This window comes from Haliotis rufescens, unplaced genomic scaffold (genome assembly GCF_023055435.1).
Source record: "Haliotis rufescens isolate VD_foot unplaced genomic scaffold, xgHalRufe1.0.p SCAF_21, whole genome shotgun sequence".
Taxonomy (NCBI): Eukaryota; Metazoa; Mollusca; class Gastropoda; order Lepetellida; family Haliotidae; genus Haliotis; species Haliotis rufescens.
Window position 1 is genome coordinate 13,562,741 of NW_025963902.1, and position 22,883 is coordinate 13,585,623.

The following is a 22,883-nucleotide window of genomic DNA, read 5'->3' on the forward strand; positions in this document are numbered from 1 at the left end:
TTCACGGGTCCCCCGTAACAGTCAAACTTGATGTACGTGTCAGGCCCAAGAATAGCGACTAGACGCGGTAGTGAGATAATATTTCATGAATACATTGACCAGTGGGAATACAAACGCGAGGAGATACAGTGCATATCCGCCGAGGACTGTTTACAGTAACACATTCTCGCGTTATACTACAGAGGACAACTGTTTTCCATTGAAACGGTAAGACATAAATACGCATACAGTCATCTTTCACTGTGACAAGCCTTTTTACTTTATCTAAATATATATACGGTCTTCTAAATACCCTGTTCCTGATTCACAAAGCGATCAAAAGTATATATGTTACAGGAAACAAGTATAATCAGTGATTAAGTCTAATGACTGAAAATTTCAGTCATTATGTCTAATAACTGATTCACTCGGTGGTTACATGTATATCTAATTACTGAAATCTTCAGTAATTAGACATAATCACTGAAATGAACCAAGGGATTTTATACTTGTTTACTGAAAGCATATTCCTGCCTTGTTTTTATAATGTGAGCTAGTTTTGAAATTAGATTAGCTATCAAAGTAAATACAACCTCCTGTAACCAGATACCTTACACAAAAAACACAGAAATAAGCCTAAACAGTTCAATCTTTTATTTCATAAAATGGTATTTCAGTAATTAGACATAACCACCGAGTGAATCAGTTATTAGACATAATCACTGAAATTTCCAGTTATTAGACTTAATCACTGATTATACTTGTTTCCTGGAACAAATATACTTTATTAAGACGTGATCATTTAGATTAATGAACAATATATGACTAATTTGTTGTTTGTTCCCTCTTGTAACCTTAGAATTAAGAGTACGTGTGTGAAACACTTATATTCTCTATGTCAAAACTGTGTACACGATAAGACTCGCTAATACTCTTCAGGTGTTGATAATATCCCCAATCGTTGTTATTACGCGCGTTAAAGACTGGTATCTGCGCTGTGGATAAGTAAAATACCCTTTATCCAGTTGATCTAGGTCTCTACTAGAGGTGAAGCCGTAAGTACTGACGTGTTGAATTCACGGGAAGGATCATTGCTGAAGAAAACGACCGTCACAATGTGTTGTAGATATAAATAGTTCATGCGAATTGCGTTTTCCCTGTCATATAAATAGAATTCTTACATGTTTTTAGAAATGATTCACGTCAAAATGTAATTGTTAATATCACGTAGTATTTGTAAGGTAAATGACGGAGACAGTGTTTGATGATTTGACCAAATCCAAGGGTTCGTGCGTTGATAGTGACGTGGATCACATCAATATACGCTGTTCGACTTTCCTTATGGGTCTTATAATAAAAAAAATATGCCGCTTTTAGCAATATTCCAGCAATTTCAGGGGGTGGGGGGTGGGACACCAGAAATGGGCTTCACACATTGTACCCATTGAACCCGGGTCTTCGGCGTGACGGGCGAACGCTTAAACCACTAGGCTACCCGACCGCCCCTACTTATTAAATAGAGTTGCCGAATGAAATATATACCGTATGCGTTCCTGTTGAATTCATCCATTCCTTTTTACTAGTACAGTTTAGTAAATATTTTAAGTCTTATTAATAGAAACAACAGATCGATGTTATAATATATAGTGACGTATGAGTGAGTGAATTGTCTTTTATGCCACTTGTATCAATATTCCAGCAATATTACGACGGGGGACACCAGAAATGGGCTTCACACATGGTACTTATGTGGGGAATCAAACCCGGGCTTTAGGGTAATACACGGACGCTTTAACCACAAGGCTACCTCACCGCCCCGTATGAGATGGATTATCTGATCAACACTCGATTATTTGAAGACAGCCGTTATATGGTTGTAATATAGTTGAACGCGGCGTTAAACAACAAAATGTACAAGATGAAAGCATAGTCATCAACATATCATAAATACTGAATTACAGAAACCGAAATCTTGAAATGTCATGTTTTAACTACTTCGTGGTGATGGTGTATTGACTGTCCTTTCAACTCCTTCCTCGCTTCGTGGCCCAGTCTAAGGCGCCGCGATTCCCTGTGCAGAGTTGCGCCCTTGGGCACGCCGGAAACCTATGATTGTGGGTTCGCCAGAAACCTATGATTGTGGGTTCGAATTCCGGTTCGACCCGATTATGTTTCTAGGTTTGTCAGCACCATACCCGAAGAGGTAAACGTCTGAGACCTGCGCGCGTCACTTCGGGCTTTCCTCTCACATTTAACTGACAAGCCGTGATATGACTGGAATAATGTTAAAAGCGGCGTTAAACCCAACCCACTCACTCACACTCGTTGCATCATATATGACCTGAAGAACTCAGTCTGTAAGTCGCTGCTGTTTAGCAATGTTTCTCAAGATGTTTCGTTTGTTTGTTTGTTGTTGAACGCCGCACTCAGCAACATTCCAGCTGTATGACGGCGGTCTGTAAATAATCGAGCCTGGGCCAGACAATGCAGTGATTGACACCATGAACATTGATCCACGAAATTGGGATACGATGACATGCATCAACCTAGTTCGTTGGTTGTTTTACGCCGCATTCAGCAATATTCCAGCTATATGACGGCGGTCTGTAAATAATTGAGTCTGGACAAGACAATCCAGTGTTTGATATCATGAGCATCGATTAGCGCAATTGGGATCGATGACATGTTTCAACAAAGTCAGCGAGCCTGACCACCCGATCCCGTTAGTCGCCTCCTACGACAAACTCAGTCACCTTTTACGGCATACATGGGTTGCTGAAGATCTATTCTACCACGGATTTTCCCGGGTCTTCCCAACATGTGATCAAGTTCATTTGTAGGTATATATCAAATTAAAGATACATGGACATTTGAAAGTGAAGAACGGGTGGTGCTTTCCTTTATTCAGGTGTATTTTTTTCGTTTCCCATTGAAATATGACAGTAAGATGGATGGTGTGTGTTTTCTCCCCAGGACGGTGCAGCCAGGATGCAGGACGAGCGGTACGAGACGCTGGAGCAGATAGGGAGTGGCGCCTATGGTGACGTGTACAAGGGGAGGAAGAGGGGTGGATCAGGGGAGGTAATGTTGTTTTTTGGGTGTGTTTTTTTTTGTAACGCCGCACTCAGCATTATTCCAGTTACACGACGGTGGTCTGTAAATAATCGAATTTGGGCCAGACAATCCTGTGATTGAGATCATGAGCATCGATCTACGCAATTGGGATAAGATGACTCGCATCAACCAAATCGGCCTGACCTCCCGAACCCGTTAGTCGCCTCTTAGGCAGTGGTTTAGTAAATGGTGGGGTGAAATGGGGTTAACGTCGCGTTCAAGATTATTGCACTTACATAGCCACGTGTATATTCGTTGTGTGTGTGTGTGTGGTTGCTGATGCTAGCCCGGACTAATGTCGGTTTTATAGTGCTAGCCCACTGAGAAACCATGCTGCAGTTTGACATGGATACCCCAGTCAGACACAGTATGCAGACTCCGAGCCGACCAGTCCTTGTTTTAGCCCCTTAAAGCCGAGAATCAGGCAGGGCAACAACAACCTTTTAACTTCTTTTTGTAACCACCGACCTTCCGCTCCATGCACAAGTAAACTACAAACTGAAGCATTAGTTCTACCCGTCTATCTTCCCGTTATGTTCATTCGTCTGGACCACATGCGCTCATATGTTTATTGACCGCCTCCGTGGTCTAGTGGTAGGGCGTCCGCCCGGAGAGCGGAAGGTCAGGGGTTCGATCCCCGGCCGCGTCATACCAAAAGACGTTATATTAAAAGATGGTACTTGATGTTACCCTGTCTGGCGCTCGGCATTAAGGTGCAATAATCTTGGACGCGACGTTAAACCCCATTTCACCTCACCTCACCTCACCTCATGTTTATTTCGTAGTTGAACCAACTCAAACAACAAACATACCAACTGGAGTCTTGTGTTACAGATTTGCGCTCTGAAGTACATCTCCTCCTACAGGTCCAAGAAGGAGATGAATGACGTGCGGAATGAGATCCTCATCATGCAGAAGGTCAACCACCCACACATCATCAAGCTGCTCGACTCCTATGAGATTCCGGGATACGTACGTATACACGCCATGTTGTCCTCAAGTACACGCCATGTTGTCCACAAGTACCCGTCATGTTGTCCTCAAATACACGCCATATTGTCCACAAATACACGTCATGTTGTCCTCAAGTACACGTCATGTTGTCCACAAGTAAACGTCATGTTGTCCTCAAGTACACGCCATGTTGTCCACAAGTACCCGTCATGTTGTCCTCAAATACACGCCATATTGTCCACAAATACACGTCATGTTGTCCTCAAGTACACGCCATGTTGTCCACAAGTAAACGTCATGTTGTCCTCAAGTAAACGTCATGTTGTCCTCAAGTACACGTCATGTTGTCCACAAGTAAACGTCATGTTGTCCACAAGTAAACGTCATGTTGTCCACAAGTAAACGTCATGTTGTCCTCAAGTACACGTCATGTTGTCCTCAAGTACACGTCATGTTGTCCACAAGTAAACGTCATGTTGTCCACAAGTAAACGTCATGTTGTCCACAAGTAAACGTCATGTTGTCCACAAGTAAACGTCATGTTGTCCTCAAGTACACGCCATGTTGTCCACAAGTAAACGTCATGTTGTCCACAAGTAAACGTCATGTTGTCCTCAAGTACACGTCATGTTGTCCACAAGTAAACGTAATGTTGTCCTCAAGTACACGCCATGTTGTCCACAAATACACGTCATGTTGTCCACAAGTAAACGTCATGTTGTCCACAAGTACCCGTCATGTTGTCCTCAAATACACGCCATATTGTCCACAAATACACGTCATGTTGTCCTCAAGTACACGTCATGTTGTCCTCAAGTACACGTCATGTTGTCCACAAATACACGTCATGTTGTCCTCAAGTACACGTCATGTTGTCCACAAATACACGCCATGTTGTCCACAAGTACACGCCATGTTGTCCACAAATACACATCATGTTGTCCACAAATACACGTCATGTTGTCCACATATACACGCCATGTTGTCCACAAATACACGCCATGTTGTCCACATATACACGTCATGTTGTCCACATATACACGTCATGTTGTCCTCAAGTAAACGTCATGTTGTCCACAAATACACGTCATGTTGTCCACATATACACGTCATGTTGTCCACAAATACACGTCATGTTGTCCACATATACACGTCATGTTGTCCACAAATACACGTCATGTTGTCCACAAATACACGTCATGTTGTCCACAAATACACGTCATGTTGTCCACATATACACGTCATGTTGTCCACATATACACGTCATGTTGTCCACATATACACGTCATGTTGTCCACAAATACACACCATGTTGTCCACATATACACGTCATGTTGTCCACATATACACGTCATGTTGTCCACAAATACACGTCATGTTGTCCACAAATACACGTCATGTTGTCCACAAATACACGTCATGTTGTCCACAAATACACGTCATGTTGTCCACAAATACACGTCATGTTGTCCACAAGTACACGCCATGTTGTCCACAAATACACGTCATGTTGTCTACAAATACACGTCATGTTGTCTACAAATACACGTCATGTTGTCCACAAATACACGTCATGTTGTCTACAAATACACGTCATGTTGTCCACAAATACACGCCAAGTTGTCCTCAAGTACACGTCATGTTGTCCACAAATACACGCCAAGTTGTCCTCAAGTATAGCCATGTTGTACACAAATACACATCATGTTGTCCTCAAGTACACGCCATGTTGTCCACAAATACACGTCATGTTGTCCTCAAGTAAACGTCATGTTGTCCACAAATACACGCCAAGTTGTCCTCAAGTAAACGTCATGTTGTCCACAAATACACGCCAAGTTGTCCTCAAGTACACGTCATGTTGTCCTCAAGTAAACGTCAAGTTGTCCTCAAGTACATGCCATGTTGTCCTCAAGTACACATCATGTTGTCCTCAAGTACACATCATGTTGTCCACATATACACGCCATGTTGTCCTCAAGTACACATCATGTTGTCCACAAATACACGTCATGTTGTCCTCAAGTACACATCATGTTGTCCACAAATACACGCCATGTTGTCCACAAATACACGTCATGTTGTCCTCAAGTACACATCATGTTGTCCACAAATACACGCCAGGTTGTCCACAAATACACGCCATGTTGTCCTCAAGTACATGCCATGTTGTACACAAATACACGCCATGTTGTCCTCAAGTACACATCATGTTGTCCACAAATACACGCCAGGTTGTCCTCAAGTACACATCATGTTGTCCACAAATACACGTCATGTTGTCCTCAAGTACACATCATGTTGTCCACAAATACACGCCATATTGTCCTCAAGTACACGTCATGTTGTCCTCAAGTACACGTCATGTTGTCCTCAAGTACACATCATGTTGTCCACAAATACACGCCAGGTTGTCCTCAAGTACACATCATGTTGTCCACAAATACATGCCAGGTTGTCCTCAAGTACACATCATGTTGTCCACAAGTACACGTCATGTTGTCCTCAAATACACGTCATGTTGTCCACAAATACACGCCAGGTTGTCCACAAATACACGTCATGTTGTCCTCAAGTACACATCATGTTGTCCACAAATACACGCCAAGTTGTCCTCAAGTACATGCCAGGTTGTCCTCAAGTACACATCATGTTGTCCACAAATACACGCCAGGTTGTCCTCAAGTACACATCATGTTGTCCACAAATACACGTCATGTTGTCCTCAAGTACACATCATGTTGTCCACAAATACACGCCATATTGTCCTCAAGTACACGTCATGTTGTCCTCAAGTACACGTCATGTTGTCCTCAAGTACACATCATGTTGTCCACAAATACACGCCAGGTTGTCCACAAATACACGTCATGTTGTCCTCAAGTACACATCATGTTGTCCACAAATACACGCCAAGTTGTCCTCAAGTACATGCCAGGTTGTCCTCAAGTAAACGTCATGTTGTCCACAAATACACGCCATGTTGTCCTCAAGTACACATCATGTTGTCCACAAATACACGTCATGTTGTCCTCAAGTACACATCATGTTGTCCACAAATACACGCCAGGTTGTCCTCAAGTACACGTCATGTTTTCCTGAGGTAAACGTCATGTTGTCCACAAATACACGTCATATTGTCCACAAATACACGTCATGTTGTCCTCAAGTACACATCATGTTGTCCACAAATACACGTCATGTTGTCCTCAAGTACACATCATGTTGTCCACAAATACATGTCATGTTGTCCTCAAGTACACATCATGTTGTCCACAAATACACGCCATGTTGTCCTCAAGTAAACGTCATGTTGTCCACAAATACACATCATGTTGTACACAAATACACGCCATATTGTCCACAAATACACGCCAAGTTGTCCTCAAGTACACGCCATGTTGTCCACAAATACACGCCATATTGTCCACAAATACACGCCATGTTGTCCTCAAGTACACGCCATGTTGTACACAAATACACATCATGTTGTCCACAAATACACGTCATGTTGTACACAAATACACGCCATATTGTCCACAAATACACGCCAAGTTGTCCTCAAGTACACGCCATGTTGTCCACAAATACACGCCATATTGTCCACAAATACACGTCATGTTGTCCTCAAGTACACGTCATGTTGTCCTCAAGTAAACGTCATGTTGTCCACAAATACACGCCAGGTTGTCCACAAATACACGCCATGTTGTCCACAAATGCACATTCTGAAGAAAAATATGAATATCGAAACGAAAGCATGCAAAACAAAACTTTAATGTAGTATCGCTTTGTTGCTGTAATTCTTATAAATACGTATTATTTTACGGCCGCTCTGAACAGTATGTCATTTAAGCCATATAAGCATATATGTATAAAGTCATAGATCAGAATAAGATAAATCAAGACATAAACCAACACAATGTTAAATATTAAGTTAGGAAGTTTGTCACACACACACACACACACACACACACACACACACACACACACACTCTCTCTCTCTCTCTCTCTCTCTCTCTCACACACATTCTCTCTCTCATACACATACTCTCTCAGTCGCTCTCTCTCTCTCTCTCTCTCTCTCTCACACACACACACACACACAAACACACACAAACACTACATCCCTCCCTCTCCCCCTACATACATGCACGCATATACACACTATACACACACACAATGACATGACTGTGTGTTATCTTCTTCAGTTGGTCGTGGCCACGGAGTGTGCTTCTAAAGAGCTGTACAAAACACTCGTCGCTGCTGGGTGCTTTCCAGAAAAAAGGGTACAGTAAACTTGTGAAAACTACAATTGAGTATTGTGATAAAACTATTAGTAAAGAACATATTAAGGGCGGCAATCATATCACTGTTGTCAAAGAAATACTGGACATGTAAGGCGCAATCTAAATAAAATAACCTTTTACTCACCGAGAACACCCTATTGGTCGCTTTATCAGCCAATTAGCATCGAGGGTTTGAAATGCTCAGCACGAATTAGCGACGAATTCAGACCAGCATATCTGACAGCCTGGTTCCCTTGATTGGCTGCGCTTGCGCTACACGAGTGAACCAGGCTGGCATGTTCTGTGTCTTGTAACAAGTGTCATGTGCATCTACGTGACTTAAACAAGGGAGATAACTTTTGACGGCATATGACCTCAGGTCCCTCAACATACTTACATTGTACTGCAGCTTCAGACAATGTGAAGTTACGCGCTGATATCAGACATTATAGTCTGTTCACTGCAAAATCGTACAGATGAAATGCGAAAGCAACAATTCGTCTTAAATGGCATGCAAGTTATTTATTTGTCCATACCAACTCGTCACCATAATTTCAGCCACGGTCATGAAGTGTAGAAAAAGTTGTTTAACAAACTATCATGTAATTGTTGGTGTTTCAATGCCTGTTGTTACAAGGGGGGCTGCGCAAGAAACATAACAGCGGAAAGGCATTGCGGAACACAGGGATAGTCTCAAAACCTTTATTCTGAAATATTTCCATTGTCACTGTCACTGTTACTGCCAACTGAAGTAATAATTTGGCTGATAGTTGCTTGTGGGTTTATATCTATTTTGCATTTCATCGGTACGATATTGCTGCAAACGGACTGTAAGTTGAAGTCTATGAACTGTCATATGTTTCTCCCACTCTCCCGTATGTTTCTGGGGACGATTTTGCTATAATGTTTTCATGATCTCGGCGACACCAGCCTTAATAGCTAAAGAATGTCGTCATTAAAAAGTACGAAAGAATGTTTTTTTTGGTGTTTTTTTTAAATTTTATTTAGTCACGAAAGAATGTTATCCTGACTAGAATGTTGCAGCATACTATATTCTTTTTTGTTGTTGTTTAACGCCGCACTCAGCAATATTTCAGCTATATGACGGCGGTCTGTAAATAATCCCGTTAGTCGCCTCTTAAGACAAGAATAGTCGCCTGTTTCGGCAAGCATGGGTCACTCACGTACGGTAATGTTATTATCACTGTAAATAATAAATGGTGCCGGTAGGGTAGCCTAGTGGTTAAAGCGTCCGCTCGTCACGCCGAAGACCCGGGTTCGATTCCCCACAATGTGTGAAGCCGATTTCTGTTGTCGGCTGCTAAAAGCGGCGTAAAACCAGACTCACTCACTCACTCACTTAACAAAGATTTTCTCGTGTCCAAATAAAAGGAAAACGCTTCCGAAAAACTACCGTAATTAGCCTTTTTGACCCATTTAAACATTACCTATACTTTTAGTGTTGTTATAAGCCCAAAAGGTACAGGTATTGAGATGAGCAAAGTCTAATCCAGATTTATGTTTTGTTCATTTCTTCAATTACATGTATGTAGACCTTATGTCCTAAAATGTCCCTTGTCATACATTGTCCTTCGCAGGACAAAGTTAAGAGCTGTGCCCTTTCGCCGTGTTGGGGGTTCGAATCCCAGACTCTCCCTAATATATGACCCTTGGTTTGTTTGTAGCACCCCCGTGCAAACTGATAACCGTCCACGACTTGCCTCATATACTAGTATTAAGTGGGCTTGTACGCCGCTTTTACCAATATTTCAGTCATATCACGGCGGGGGACACCAGAAATTTGCTTCCCACATTGTACCCATTTTGGGAATCGAACCCGGGTTTTCGGCGTGACAGTCCAACAGTTTAACCACTAGTCTACATCATGGCCTTCTCGCGATGTCATACTCTTGTAAAACATAAACACCGAGTGATAGAGTATGGTTTTACGCCGCTTTTAGCACTATTCCAGCAATATCACAGCGGAGGACACCAGAAATGGGCTTCCCACATTGTACCCATGTGGGGAATCGAACCCGGGTATTCGGCGTGACGAGCGAACGCTTTAACCACTAGGCTAACCCACCGTCCCCTGAAATACTGAGGAAAACCAAACTGACTGCCTCTTTCAATGTAGGTGCATGAGATTGCATGTCAGCTATCCTCGGCCGTCTTCTACCTTCACGCCAACAGAATCCTACACCGAGACCTGAAGCCCGAGAACGTCCTCCTCATGGAAGACGGCACCGTCAAACTGTGCGACTTCGGCTTCGCACGTGCCATGGGGGAGACTTACTATGCAACTACTATAAAGGTGAGAGAAAAACTGCCATCATCGCATAATATACCGAGGGAAACAAATAAGGGAACACCACTTTATCACACTGTTCCTTTATTCATTTCCAGATTTTCACCCACAGAGCAACTCAAAGCATGCGAAGAAACCTGGAAAAGAATAAAGGAACGTGTACTTTCAATGTGTTCCCTTATTTGTTTCCCTCAGTATATTCTAATGTGACGTTTACACTATATACGGCTATATCATTGGACGAAACACCGGTCACATGACAGTGAAACATGACGTTCATAAGAGCATGACTGACGCATTTTGACGTTCATACGTTTTTCACGAGACGTTATTTCTTCATTGACGTAAATACTGACGGACTACTTGCAAAGTTCTGGGAAAGCCCCTAGGAATTCCCCAACACGAATAAATACAGAAGCATTGTTTCTTATCATTAGGACACTTTAATCTTAAACTCGGCGTTTTTGCATACATTGGAAAAAAAGTGTTTGATTACAAACCTATGATCGAATGTCCCTCGCTCGACATTAACAATCATTCTGTGATTCACATGGTATTAGAACATAGAACAGAATATACATTGGCGCACTTGCAGCATATTGAAGTATGACGTGTGTCGGCTTGCGTAACGATCCGAGCTGTCGTACTGGTAAATGTGAAAACTCGTATCCTACTTCGTGCGATGTCAATGTTCTTGTTTATTATATACATGTATCAGTTATTACAACATTATTAGATATAACAATCGGAAGATTATATGTTTGATATTCCCCTCATACGGAAGCGTATTAGGGCCACGGTGATTTTTTTGGGGTCTAAGTGCCTCCTACGTAGGACTTATTATCTCCTCCGTAGGACTTAGTATCTTCTTCGTAGGACTTAGTATCTCTGACGTAGGACTTACCATCTCGTACGTAGGACTTACTATCTCCTACGTAGGAAATACTGATTCTAGGCCATACTAAGTCCTACGTAAGAGATAGTAAGTCCTACGTAGGAGATACTAAGTCCTACTTAGGAGCTAGTTATTCTAGTCCATACTAAGTCCTACGTAGGAGATAGTAATTCCTACGTAGGAGATACAGATCCTACGTAGGAAATACTAAGTCCTACGTAGGAGATAGTAATTCCTACGTAGGAGATACAGATCCTACGTAGGAAATACTAAGTCCTACGTAGGAGATACTTAGTCCTACGTACGAGATAGTAAGTCCTACGTATAAAATACTAAGTCCTACGTCGCCTCCGTACCCTCACGATGATGAGAAACATTTTAAATGTGTTTTGTGCTTATTGCAGAGAACTCCTGTGTACATGGCCCCAGAAATAGCAACGGAGTCTTTTGTCTCATACACGGAAAAAGTGGATATCTGGTACGGCACATATCATGTCCCGGTTTTTGTCATTTTTCACTTGACTGTTTTTGACAGGTCGTTACATCGGCCGTGGGTCTCTGTTCATAGATAACGAATTCTTTGTTCATTCACATATTTAATATATCTATTAAGTGTTTATGTATTAATAACAAATTCTTAGTTCATTCACATATTCAATATATCTATTCAGTATTTATGTATTAATAACAAATTCTTAGTTCATTCACATATCTAATATATCTATTAAGTGTTTATGTATTAATAACAAAATATTTAGTTTATTCACATATTTAATACATCTGTTAAGTAAATCTATTTAGTATTTATGTATTGATAACAAAATATATAGTTTTTCATATATTTAATATATGTATTACTATTTATGTATTAATAACACAATATTTAGTTCATTCACATATTTAATATATCTATTCAGTATTTATGTATTAATAACAAATTCTTAGTTCATTCACATATTTAATATATCTATTAAGTGTTTATGTATTAATAACAAAATATTTAGTTTATTCACATATTTAATACATCTGTTAAGTAAATCTATTTAGTATTTATGTATTGATAACAAAATATATAGTTTTTCATATATTTAATATATGTATTACTATTTATGTATTAATAACACAATATTTAGTTCATTCACATATTTAATATATCTATTCAGTATTTATGTATTAATAACAAATTCTTAGTTCATTCACATATTTAATATATCTATTAAGTGTTTATGTATTAATAACAAAATATTTAGTTTATTCACATATTTAATACATCTGTTAAGTAAATCTATTTCGTATTTATGTATTGATAACAAAATATATAGTTTTTCATATATTTAGTATATGTATTACTATTTATGTATTAATAACACAATATTTAGTTCATTCACATATTTAATATATCTATTCAGTATTTATGTATTAATAACAAAATGTTTAGTTTATTCACATATTTAAGACATCTTTTAAGTAAATCTATTAAGTATTTATGTATTGATAACACAATATTTAGTTCATTCACATATTTAATATATCTATTCAGTATTTATGTATTAATAACAAAATATTTAGTTAATTCATATATTCAATATATCTTTTAAGTATTTATGTATCAATAACAAAATATTTAGTTCATTCGTCTATTTATTATATCTATAAGTATTACTCTGTTAATTATGTTACCCTGGAAACTATGGTTTCTTGTCGAAATTGTACAGAACGCGGTATTAGCGTTCATTTCAAACATGCCTTATGTTGAGAACGGATAATTCCCAAATTTCCAACAGTCGAATGTGTATCCAAGAATTACAAGATTTTGTAGATTGCTTTGGATATTATTATCTGGGATAGTTGGTATGCTGTCTGTATCAATATATATTTTGAATATTTGTTTCAATGTAATTATGATTACATGTTAGAGTGGGCTCCCAGCAACCTATACTTGTCATAGTGAGTGAATGAGTATGGTTTTACGCCGCTTTTAGCAATATTCCAGCAATATCACGGCGGGGGACACCAGAAATTTGGCTTCACACATTGTACTCTTGTCGGGAATCGAACCCGGGTCTTCGGCGTGACGAGCGAACGCTTTAACCACTAGGCTACCCGACCGCCCCTATACTTGTCATCAGAGGCGTCTTATGAATCGGTGATCAGACAGTGCCTTGGTTGATTGTATGTCAGCGTACCACGACAGAACAGAACACACAGTGGCACAGTGAACATGCATCATTACATTATATACGCACACATAATATATACAAGTCAAATCAAACACACACTTTTTAATATAGTTTGAGCGGTCAACTACCAAGGGGGCATTATCACTTTGCATTAGATACATAATGTTTTCAACTCAGGCATTTGTACAAAGATATTTTGGTAAAAAGGCTTTTCTTTGATCAATTAGTGATGGACATACTAGTAAGAAATGAAATTCATTACATATTGTTAAACTACACAGACTCAAATTTCTTTGATATTATACCGTTTTTGCTGTGACATCAATCCCTGGATTATCTGGTCCAGACTCAATTATTTACGGGCCGCCGTAATATAGCTGGAATATAACTGTGGCGTTAATCATCTCCAGCAGAGGGTAATATGGTGACATGTCGGCAAAGTAATTCCATGTTTATGTCAACCCGAAATTGTTGGAATGAAATCCTTGATCAATTCGTTAGTTTTTCATTTAGTTAGTAATGTGTCATACTTTTGTTGCAGGGCACTGGGTTGCATCATTTTTGAGCTGTTGGTCGGCGACCCGCCCTTCTTCTCCAACAATATGGTCACTCTGGGGATGAAGATCCTCAACTCCTCCGTGCCCTGGACCAACAACATGCCGCCGGACCTGAAGGACCTCCTGCAGATGATGCTGATCAAGAACCCCAGGGAGAGATGTTCATGGCCAACCATTTTATCCCATCCCTGGTTCAAAGGCGGGATTATTGGTAATTGTTGTTGTTCAGCATCCTGGAGAAGCATCAGTGTTTGGGTTTTACGTTCGGACTCATGTAGTGAGTGAGTGAGTGAGTGAGAGTGAATGAGTGGAAGAGTGAGTGAGTGAGTGAGTGAGTCTTATGTTTATAACTGTGTAGAATGAGTTAAGACCATGTTGTTAAGTTGTAAATGTTTAATTTCGAAAAAATGCCCCTGGCTATACCCTCCAACCATCTCAGACACAGAACACTGACTCCAAGCCAACCAGTCCTTGTTTCATTCCCTTAATAGCAAGCGCCAGACAGGGTAACAACAAGTACCGTCTTTTAATTTCTTTTGTTATGACGCGACCAGGGGATGCCACCGCCGACCTTCCGCTTTCCGAACAGACGCTATATCCACTTGACAAATGAAGCGTGTACGTGTTATGGATTAGTTATGTATAAAATCTGAAACTTAAAATGATTTAAACTGGTAAGCCCGAGAGATTTTAAAATGTATTCTGTATGAATATAATTATAAGGTGAAGAAGAGCTTCTGAAATGATAGTGAAACGTGTTTCTAACTACAGGGGCGGTACACAAGGACAGGGTATGATAAAGGCCCTCTTCACATACAGCGTTTTTTCCCCACATTTCACATTTTTATGTAGTTAGTCATGCCAGGAGTCAAAAACAAGAACAAAATAGTGTCAGCAATTTACACTTGTCCTATAGTTTCAGAGCCGTGAAGATCCGGGTTAGAATAGGTCTTCAGCAACCCATGCTTGCCGTAAAAGGCGACTGTGCTTGTCGTAAGAGGCGGCTAACGGGATCGGGTGGTCAGGCTCGCTGACATGGTTGATGCATGTCATCGATCCCGATTGCGTGGATCGATGCTCATAATATTAATCACTGGATTGTCTTGTCCAGACTCAATTATTTACAGACCGCCGTCATATAGCTGGAATATTGCTGAGTGCAGCGTTAAACAACAAACCAACCAACCAACAAACCTATAATCTCATACCAATAATTCAAAGTTTTTCGAAACTTTCAAATTTAACATTTCCATTAAGCCCAAAATGACCCTTATCCTAACTCGTCACTATTTCACTACCTGGTGTTTGTTTTAAAAATCGCACCATCCCAGCAGGTAAATTGTGATTATATAACCGACATTTGAATATTTCTGAAATAGTGTTTCGAAACAGCAAATTTAATGATTATATTTGTGAACTATCGGCTGCTATCAATAAGGTCTGTTGGTAACTTAACCCTATGATATATTCCTAGTGTCCCCCGAGGACAGAGCCAGAGACAGCCCATACACCAACCCAGATGTCGCACAGCGGAAGGCCGAGGAGCACAATAAGAAGGTGGGGCGTTTGTGTTTTTAAAACCTCGTTTACGGATCGCCTACCCCAATTTCACAAATGTGAAATATAATTAAAACTGTGTGAGACAGTCAATTTTTATTCCCGTTGAATCTTTTTATATATTTCACTAAAACTAGTTAACCGGGCATAGGCCCATAACGTAAATGGTATAAAAGAGGGTATTTATTTAATATTCTTTACCGTTGCTTACTGATTTTGCGGTTGTGTTTCGTTTTTAACAGTAGCAAAACAAACCGGTCATGTATATTTTGTATTACCCTACCGATTATACAACTTTCAAATTATATTATTATTTTTATCTCGACCATCGACCGCCTGTTGTTTTGTTGGTTGTTGTTGTTGTTTTTTTATTTCTTTTCTTTTTTTGGGGTGGGGGGGGGGGGGCAAATCTTAAAAGCAAGTAATAAAGATTAACCATGCCTTGTATGCCTGTATGAATATACCTAATATACCTGTGAGTTCCTTTCTGTTAACAATATCTAAAATATAACTTGGGCGTACAAATATGGGTATGGTATGGGTATGGGTACAAACATTCGACAATTCGATAATTGTAATTATGTAATGCAAGGTTGACTTAATCTTTGCATGTAAATAATGCATGGAATATTGCTAAAAGCGGCGTAAAATCATACTCACTTACTCGTCAAATCTGAAGATGAATATGTATTACTCTGGCATGCCGTCCTTCACGATGGCATATAACTCAAATAATGTTCAAAGCAGCATAAAGCTAAAATTGATTATTATTACTCAATTACTCAATCACTGCATGTGATACCATGGCAGTTTGATTGGCTAGCCAAGCACTAAGTATGTTTTTTGTGTTTCCATAAATCGAAAAAGAATTAGACCACGCCCACAAGCAGACCACTGTTTTTTTATTAGCTCAAAATACAATGGGCGGGGCTTGTGTTGCATTGTTGAGCTGTGTTAATTATTTCGTATTGTTGTGTTCAGTTTTTGTGTGTTAATGATTAAAAATGTAGTCTGTAATTTTAATTATTGTTAAGGTACATATTTATAAGAATTGACTTCAGCATTTGCCTTTATGGAAGTATGAACGAAAAAATACCCGTCAGTGTGCCCACCTGTTTTTAATGTTGAAGTCAAATCTAAGTATTTTCTGAAATATTCCTAGTTTTCAATTATGTAATATTTCCATAGCTAAATAAAAAGAAATAAATTGCATGTGATTCCGTGGCATTTCATTGGCTAACCAAGATTCTCTCACTAAACCAAAAAGGATTAGGCTACGCCCTCTAACGAACTACTGCTTCCTGATTGGCTGACATTTAAATGGGCGGGGTTTGTGCTGCATTATTACGCCTAACTTCATATTGTTGTCGGAGCGGTCGGGTAGCCGAGTGGTTAAAGCGTTCGCTCGTCACGCCGAGGACCCGGGTTCGATTCCCGACATGGGTAAAATTTGTGAAGCCCACTTCTGGTGTCCCCCGCCGTGATATTGCTGGAATATTTCTAAAAGCGGCGTAAAACCATACTCACTCACTCACTGACTCATATTATTGTCTCCACCTTTTGTGTGATAATTAATTAGCAGTCTGCGAAGTTATTATTGTTAACTTATTTAGTTATACAAATTGGCGCCAACATGTTTTGCAGTTGTTGAGTTATAAACGAAAAGCCTGTTGTGCACACTTTGTGGAATGGATATAATGAATTCTTAATGAATGCACATTTGGCGTTGTTCAAGGTACGTATACTTGGACGTGGTGGGAAGCTTCCGGAGAGTGAGGACTTTGCTGATGGAGGTGAAGACTGTACTGATGGAGATGAAGACGTCACTGATGGAGATGAAGACATGGATGTAGTCATCATGATACCCCCACGAAGGAGAGGAGGTGCAGAATCACCTGCTGGGTCTTCAGGACCTGACCAGTAGTCTGTGTCCACTGGGACTACCGTTACATGCCACACGTTGTCAGCAGATCTCTCACGGCGATGTTGATTGGTGTGGAAGTTGTCATTGGAGAGGACGTCATGTGAAATAGAAAATACATGTCACGAAACGGTTTTTTTCTGAATGGTAAAGGAACTCTCTGCACCACTAGCTGTGGTAACGGTATCTCTGTGCTGCTCCCTATGAAACAATTTTGATCTTGACTTGTTGCTACAGGCTGTCCCAGTGTGTTTTCATAATAGATCCCCGATTCGGAACATACCACACCAACAACCGTGCCCTCTATCTGTGGAATTAACGTAATTGGATTGATTTTTATGATGTAGCTAGCAGATGAACTGGTGTTTGAAGGACTTAAAAAGTCCACTGCCAATCAGCCCGTGCCAATTCAATAGATTCAGCGGCTTAATCGGTACCTATACCTGCCCCTAATGATCTCAAGACCAGCGAACCTTCTATGACGTTATTCGCATGGGAGATGAACAAGACGGTTCCACGAAGTCAAGCTTCAGCATTTAAATACCTGGATGCAGTGAATGATATGGGATAACAATTATTAATGATAATGATGATCATTGTGATGACGATGGCGATAATGATGTAAGTGATGATGATCATCATCGTGATGATTATTATTATGATGATGATGATCGTGATGATGAGGATGATGATAATGAAGATGATTTGTCATTCATAAAGCACAATACTCCAGGCCACAAAGGGGCGTGACAGCGCCAAAGCTCAAAGCATGTCACATACTAATCCATAACCGATGTCATTCAAATTGCATTCTCAGCTCCCTGAGGAATATCCGGGATTGCTTGACCTTTGCACTAACGATGATGCGTGTAACAAGGTACACTTAGATAGTGTGAAACACTCAAGATGTGACACTTGTTTTACTGTTTAATTGACCAGCCGGAATTGATATATGTGTTGAAGTCGTCACAAAGTGACTTGATGGTTAAGAGTTTGTCTTCTCCCTGTGGACATCAATGGAAAAACGATTCTGTTCAACAAAGATTTTAAGGTTTTAACCAATATGAGTACGGACAGAAAATAGAACAATTTGAGAGCTGTTGTATCTCAATGACAACACACACAAACTGCCGGACAAAAGAAAGTATAATTTGAAATCTGGATAGCAAACGTTATCAAAACCTACAAGGCTGAAAACAATCGACGAAACACTGCAAACATCACCATCGAATAACCATGTTTTGTTTGTTTCATGTTGGCGTGGAGTGTATACTTTCTTTTACCCGACAGTTTATTTCGTGTCTACATGCTTTAAGAAATCCACGTACATATGACAATGCCTTCACTCATGAAGACGTTTGTGCTGACATTCCATGTGTGTGCAAAGAAGTGTTACAGTGAGTGAGTGCGTTTGGTTCCACGCGGTCTTTAACAGTATTTCGGACTCGCAGCTTGATCTGGGAGGAAATCCCGGGGTGATTCAGTTCCTTGATGTTTACCACTATAAATAATAATCAAAGGTGTGAAACTTAGGCATTGTGTCTGTGTTATTAGGGTTACCATTTTTTGCTCAATTTGTATACATCAGAATATTTGAAGTAGCAGGCCAAGAAACGGGTATCAAGGAACGTGTGTCAAATGTGCTGGGTTGGTTGGTTGGTTGGTTTAACGCGGCACTCAGCAATATTCCAGCCATATGACGGCGGTCTGTAAATAATCGAGTCTGGACAAGACAATCCAGTGATTAATGTCATGAGCATCGATCCACACAATTGGGATCGATGATATGCATCAACCAAGTCAGCGAGCCTGACCACCCGATCCCGTTAGTCGCCTTTCCGACAAGCATAGTCACCTTTTACGGCAAGCAAGGGTTGATGAAGACCTATTCTACCCCGGAATCTTCACGGGTCTCAAATGTGCTGGGGCTGTCAATTCGCCGCGTGTAGCCTCTCTTCTACCAACATTCACATGTAGACTTTTACTAGGAAGTATCTATACTCATTAAAACAACAGAGGCACTGCACATTATGATTGCCCATTATTACTTTCACTTACTATATTCAGGGTTAAACATGTTCTTCAGCAATCCATGCTTGTAGTAAGAGGCGACTAACGTGATTGGGTGATTAGGTTCGCTGACTTTTGTTCATGCATGTCATCATATCCCAGTTGCGTAGATCAATGCTCACTGGATTGTGTTATCTAGACTCCGCCATATAGCTGTAACTATGTACGGCGTAGAAAACGAAAAAGCTTGCTATGCAGATAGTGTCAAGGGACACGAGACCAACCAGTAGACAGAGTGTGCCGCTCTATGGTCCAAGTCACGTACACGTACACGCATTGCTTGGTTGGACAAAGTTGGACGAAGTTCTTCAAATAGAACATTATAAGTGTTTTTCGCCAAACGGTAGTTTTGAACCCACTGGTCGTCGTCAAAGGTTTCTCTGACAACATGATTCCACCAGCCACGGAACGCCTCCGTGGTCTAGTGGTAGAGCGTCCGCCCGGAGAGCGGAAGGTCCGGGGTTCGATCCCCGGCCGCGTCATACCAAAAGACGTTAAAAGGTGGTACTTGTTGTTACTCTGTCTGGCGCTCGGCATTAAGGGGCTAAGACAAGGACTGGTCGGCTCGGAGTCAGTATACTGTGTCTGAGTGGGGTATTCATGTTAAACTGCGGCATGGTATCTCAGTGAGCTAGCACTATAAATCGGCATCAGTCTGGACTAGTACAAGCAGCCACACCCACTGACACATGCATGCACGTCGCTATATAAGTGCAATAATCTTGGACCAGACGTTAAACCCCATTTCACCTCACCTCACCTCACCTCACCTCACCTCACCTCCACCAACCTCGGATCTCACCCGCATCTGTATTCTTTTAGCCTGGCGTAATCCCAGAGCAAGACCTGTCCACAAGTAATATAAAAAAATATTAGCTGTGTATGTTTGAAAAAAAATTAGTCTGTGCATGATGACTGCTTTTGGAAGATTCGGGTTAGAAAAGATCTTCAGCAACCCATGCTGGCCATAAGAGGTGACTATGCTTGTCGTAAGGGACGACTAACGGGATCGAGTCGTCTGGCTCGCTGACTTGGTTGATGCATGTCATTTCGTGGATCGATGTTCGTGATGTCAATCAATGGATTGTATTGTCAAGACTCGACTATTTACAGACCGCCATCATATAGCTGGAATATTGCTGAGTGCGGCGTTAAACAACAAACATGTTTAGACAGATTGTTGTTTAAAATAGATATGATGAAACAGACTTACGGTGAAGGTCAAACAAATTACTCATATGAGTAAATATAATATTGCTCAGCGTTCGCATGACTAATTGTACGAGCATGTATAGAGTAGATTTGCTAATGTGTAAATATACTTTTGAATCACAGCCGAACAAGATGCAAATGTACTCCTTGTGTTATATTACGGATGTGTGTAAATTGACAAAGCGAGTAAATGGTGCATGCGTTCGGGGTTTTAGTCACATGTGAACAGAAAGTAAAAATACTTTTTCTCATGAGTACTTGACTGCTTACGCTAAACTACACGCTTGGTTAGTAGTCTGCAAATTAATGGGGCTTTTCGCGAACACAGAGACCATCACTATTTGATAGTGATTCATGAACACATGCTTATGATATAGTCGGAACCGCACAACGGGCTCTGCTTTTAGTGGAGATTTCTTATGATCATTGATTTTTGTCACTTGTACTTAAATGCAGGATGTTAACAGTTGGTTGGTTGTTGTTTAACGCACTCAGCAATATTCCAGTTTTATGACGGCGGTCTGTAAATAATCGAGTCTGGACAAGACAATCCAGTGATTGATATCATGAGCATCGATCCACGCAATTGGGATCGATGACATGCACCAACCAAGTCAGCGAGCCTGACCACCCGATTCCCGTTAGTCGCCTTTTACGACACGCATAGTCGCCTTTTACGACAAGCATTGTCGCCTTTTATGGCAAGCATTGGTTGCTGAAGTGTGATATAACTGAATCCTGGCGTTAAAACTGATTCATTCAGTCATTCTAACCTGGATCTTCACGGGTCGGATGTTGACAGGCATTACACACTGCGCATGCTGGCGTTGATCTGTTTATACACGATGCTGTCTCTTCATTACCTTAATGCCAGTATTACCTTTCTATGTTTCCTCTATGGAGAGACCGCCTCCGTGGTCTAGTGGTAGAGCGTCCGCCCGGAGAGCGGAAGGTCCAGGGTTCGATCCCGGGCCGCGTCATACAAAAAGACGTTAAAAGATTGTACTTGTTGTTAACCTGTCTGGCGCTCGGCATTAAGGGGCTAAAACAAGGACTGGTCGGCTCGGAGTCAGTATACTGTGTCTGAGTGGGGTATTCATGTTAAACTGCGGCATGGTATCTCAGTGAGCTAGCACTATAAATCGGCATCAGTCCGGGCTAGTACAAGCAGCCACTCACACACATACACGTGCATGCACGTCGCTATATATGTGCAATAATCTTGGACGCGACGTTAAACCCAATTTCACCTCACCTCACCTATATTGAGAATGCGTGAGTGAGTGAGTATGGTTTTACGCTGCCCTGTAGCAATATTCCAGCAATATCACGGCGGGGGACACCAGGAATGGGCTTCACACATTGTACCCATGTCAGGAATCGAACCCGTGTCTTCGGCGTGACGAGAGAACGCTTTAAGCTCAAGGCTACCCGACCGTCTCAGAATGCCTCAAGGAATTGCCTGATGTTGCTGGGGCTGTGGAGACGGGTCGGGATAGGGATATATTCAGGAATCATGAGGGTTAATGGATGGAAGGGAGGTAACGATTGGGCGTCGCCGCCGCGTTTTGCAGTTGTCCAGAATAGACTGTCCTTAATATTATTTACCTACATTATCCAGTGATGTCAGATTTGTAAATGGGAAAACTTTGAATTATGAAAGTAAAAGAGTTAACGATTCGTTATTTTATTTTTGACCTTCGTAATAAAAAATACAATATTCCTGAACAACCATTTGTCACTTCTTGTAATGGATTCACATAGTCAATTCACACACTGCTTCTATAGCCAACGCGGACACACAGAGAGAGTTCCATTGTCTACCTGGATATTAATAAAGCGTAAAT

General features: G+C 40.8%; 1 protein-coding gene across 3 annotated transcripts in view; it reads left to right on the forward strand.

The window, feature by feature from the left end:
* LOC124153011 (serine/threonine-protein kinase 36-like) overlaps positions 1-19,286 on the forward strand; it is a 22,729-nt gene extending 3,443 nt beyond the window's left edge. For 2 of the 3 annotated variants that reach the window (XM_048401274.1, XM_046526108.2), the window contains exons 2-9: positions 2,953-3,060; positions 3,928-4,065; positions 8,259-8,336; positions 10,474-10,650; positions 11,944-12,017; positions 14,261-14,487; positions 15,751-15,833; positions 17,569-19,286. In XM_048401274.1, the coding sequence (XP_048257231.1) occupies positions 2,968-3,060; positions 3,928-4,065; positions 8,259-8,336; positions 10,474-10,650; positions 11,944-12,017; positions 14,261-14,487; positions 15,751-15,833; positions 17,569-17,757 (1,059 nt within the window). In that variant the 5' untranslated portion in view covers positions 2,953-2,967 and the 3' untranslated portion in view covers positions 17,758-19,286. Of the gene's footprint in view, positions 1-61; positions 208-2,952; positions 3,061-3,927; positions 4,066-8,258; positions 8,337-10,473; positions 10,651-11,943; positions 12,018-14,260; positions 14,488-15,750; positions 15,834-17,568 lie in introns of those variants that run through there. The other variant, XM_046526107.2, reaches the window with a different exon arrangement.
* Positions 19,287-22,883: the final 3,597 nt, after the last annotated feature.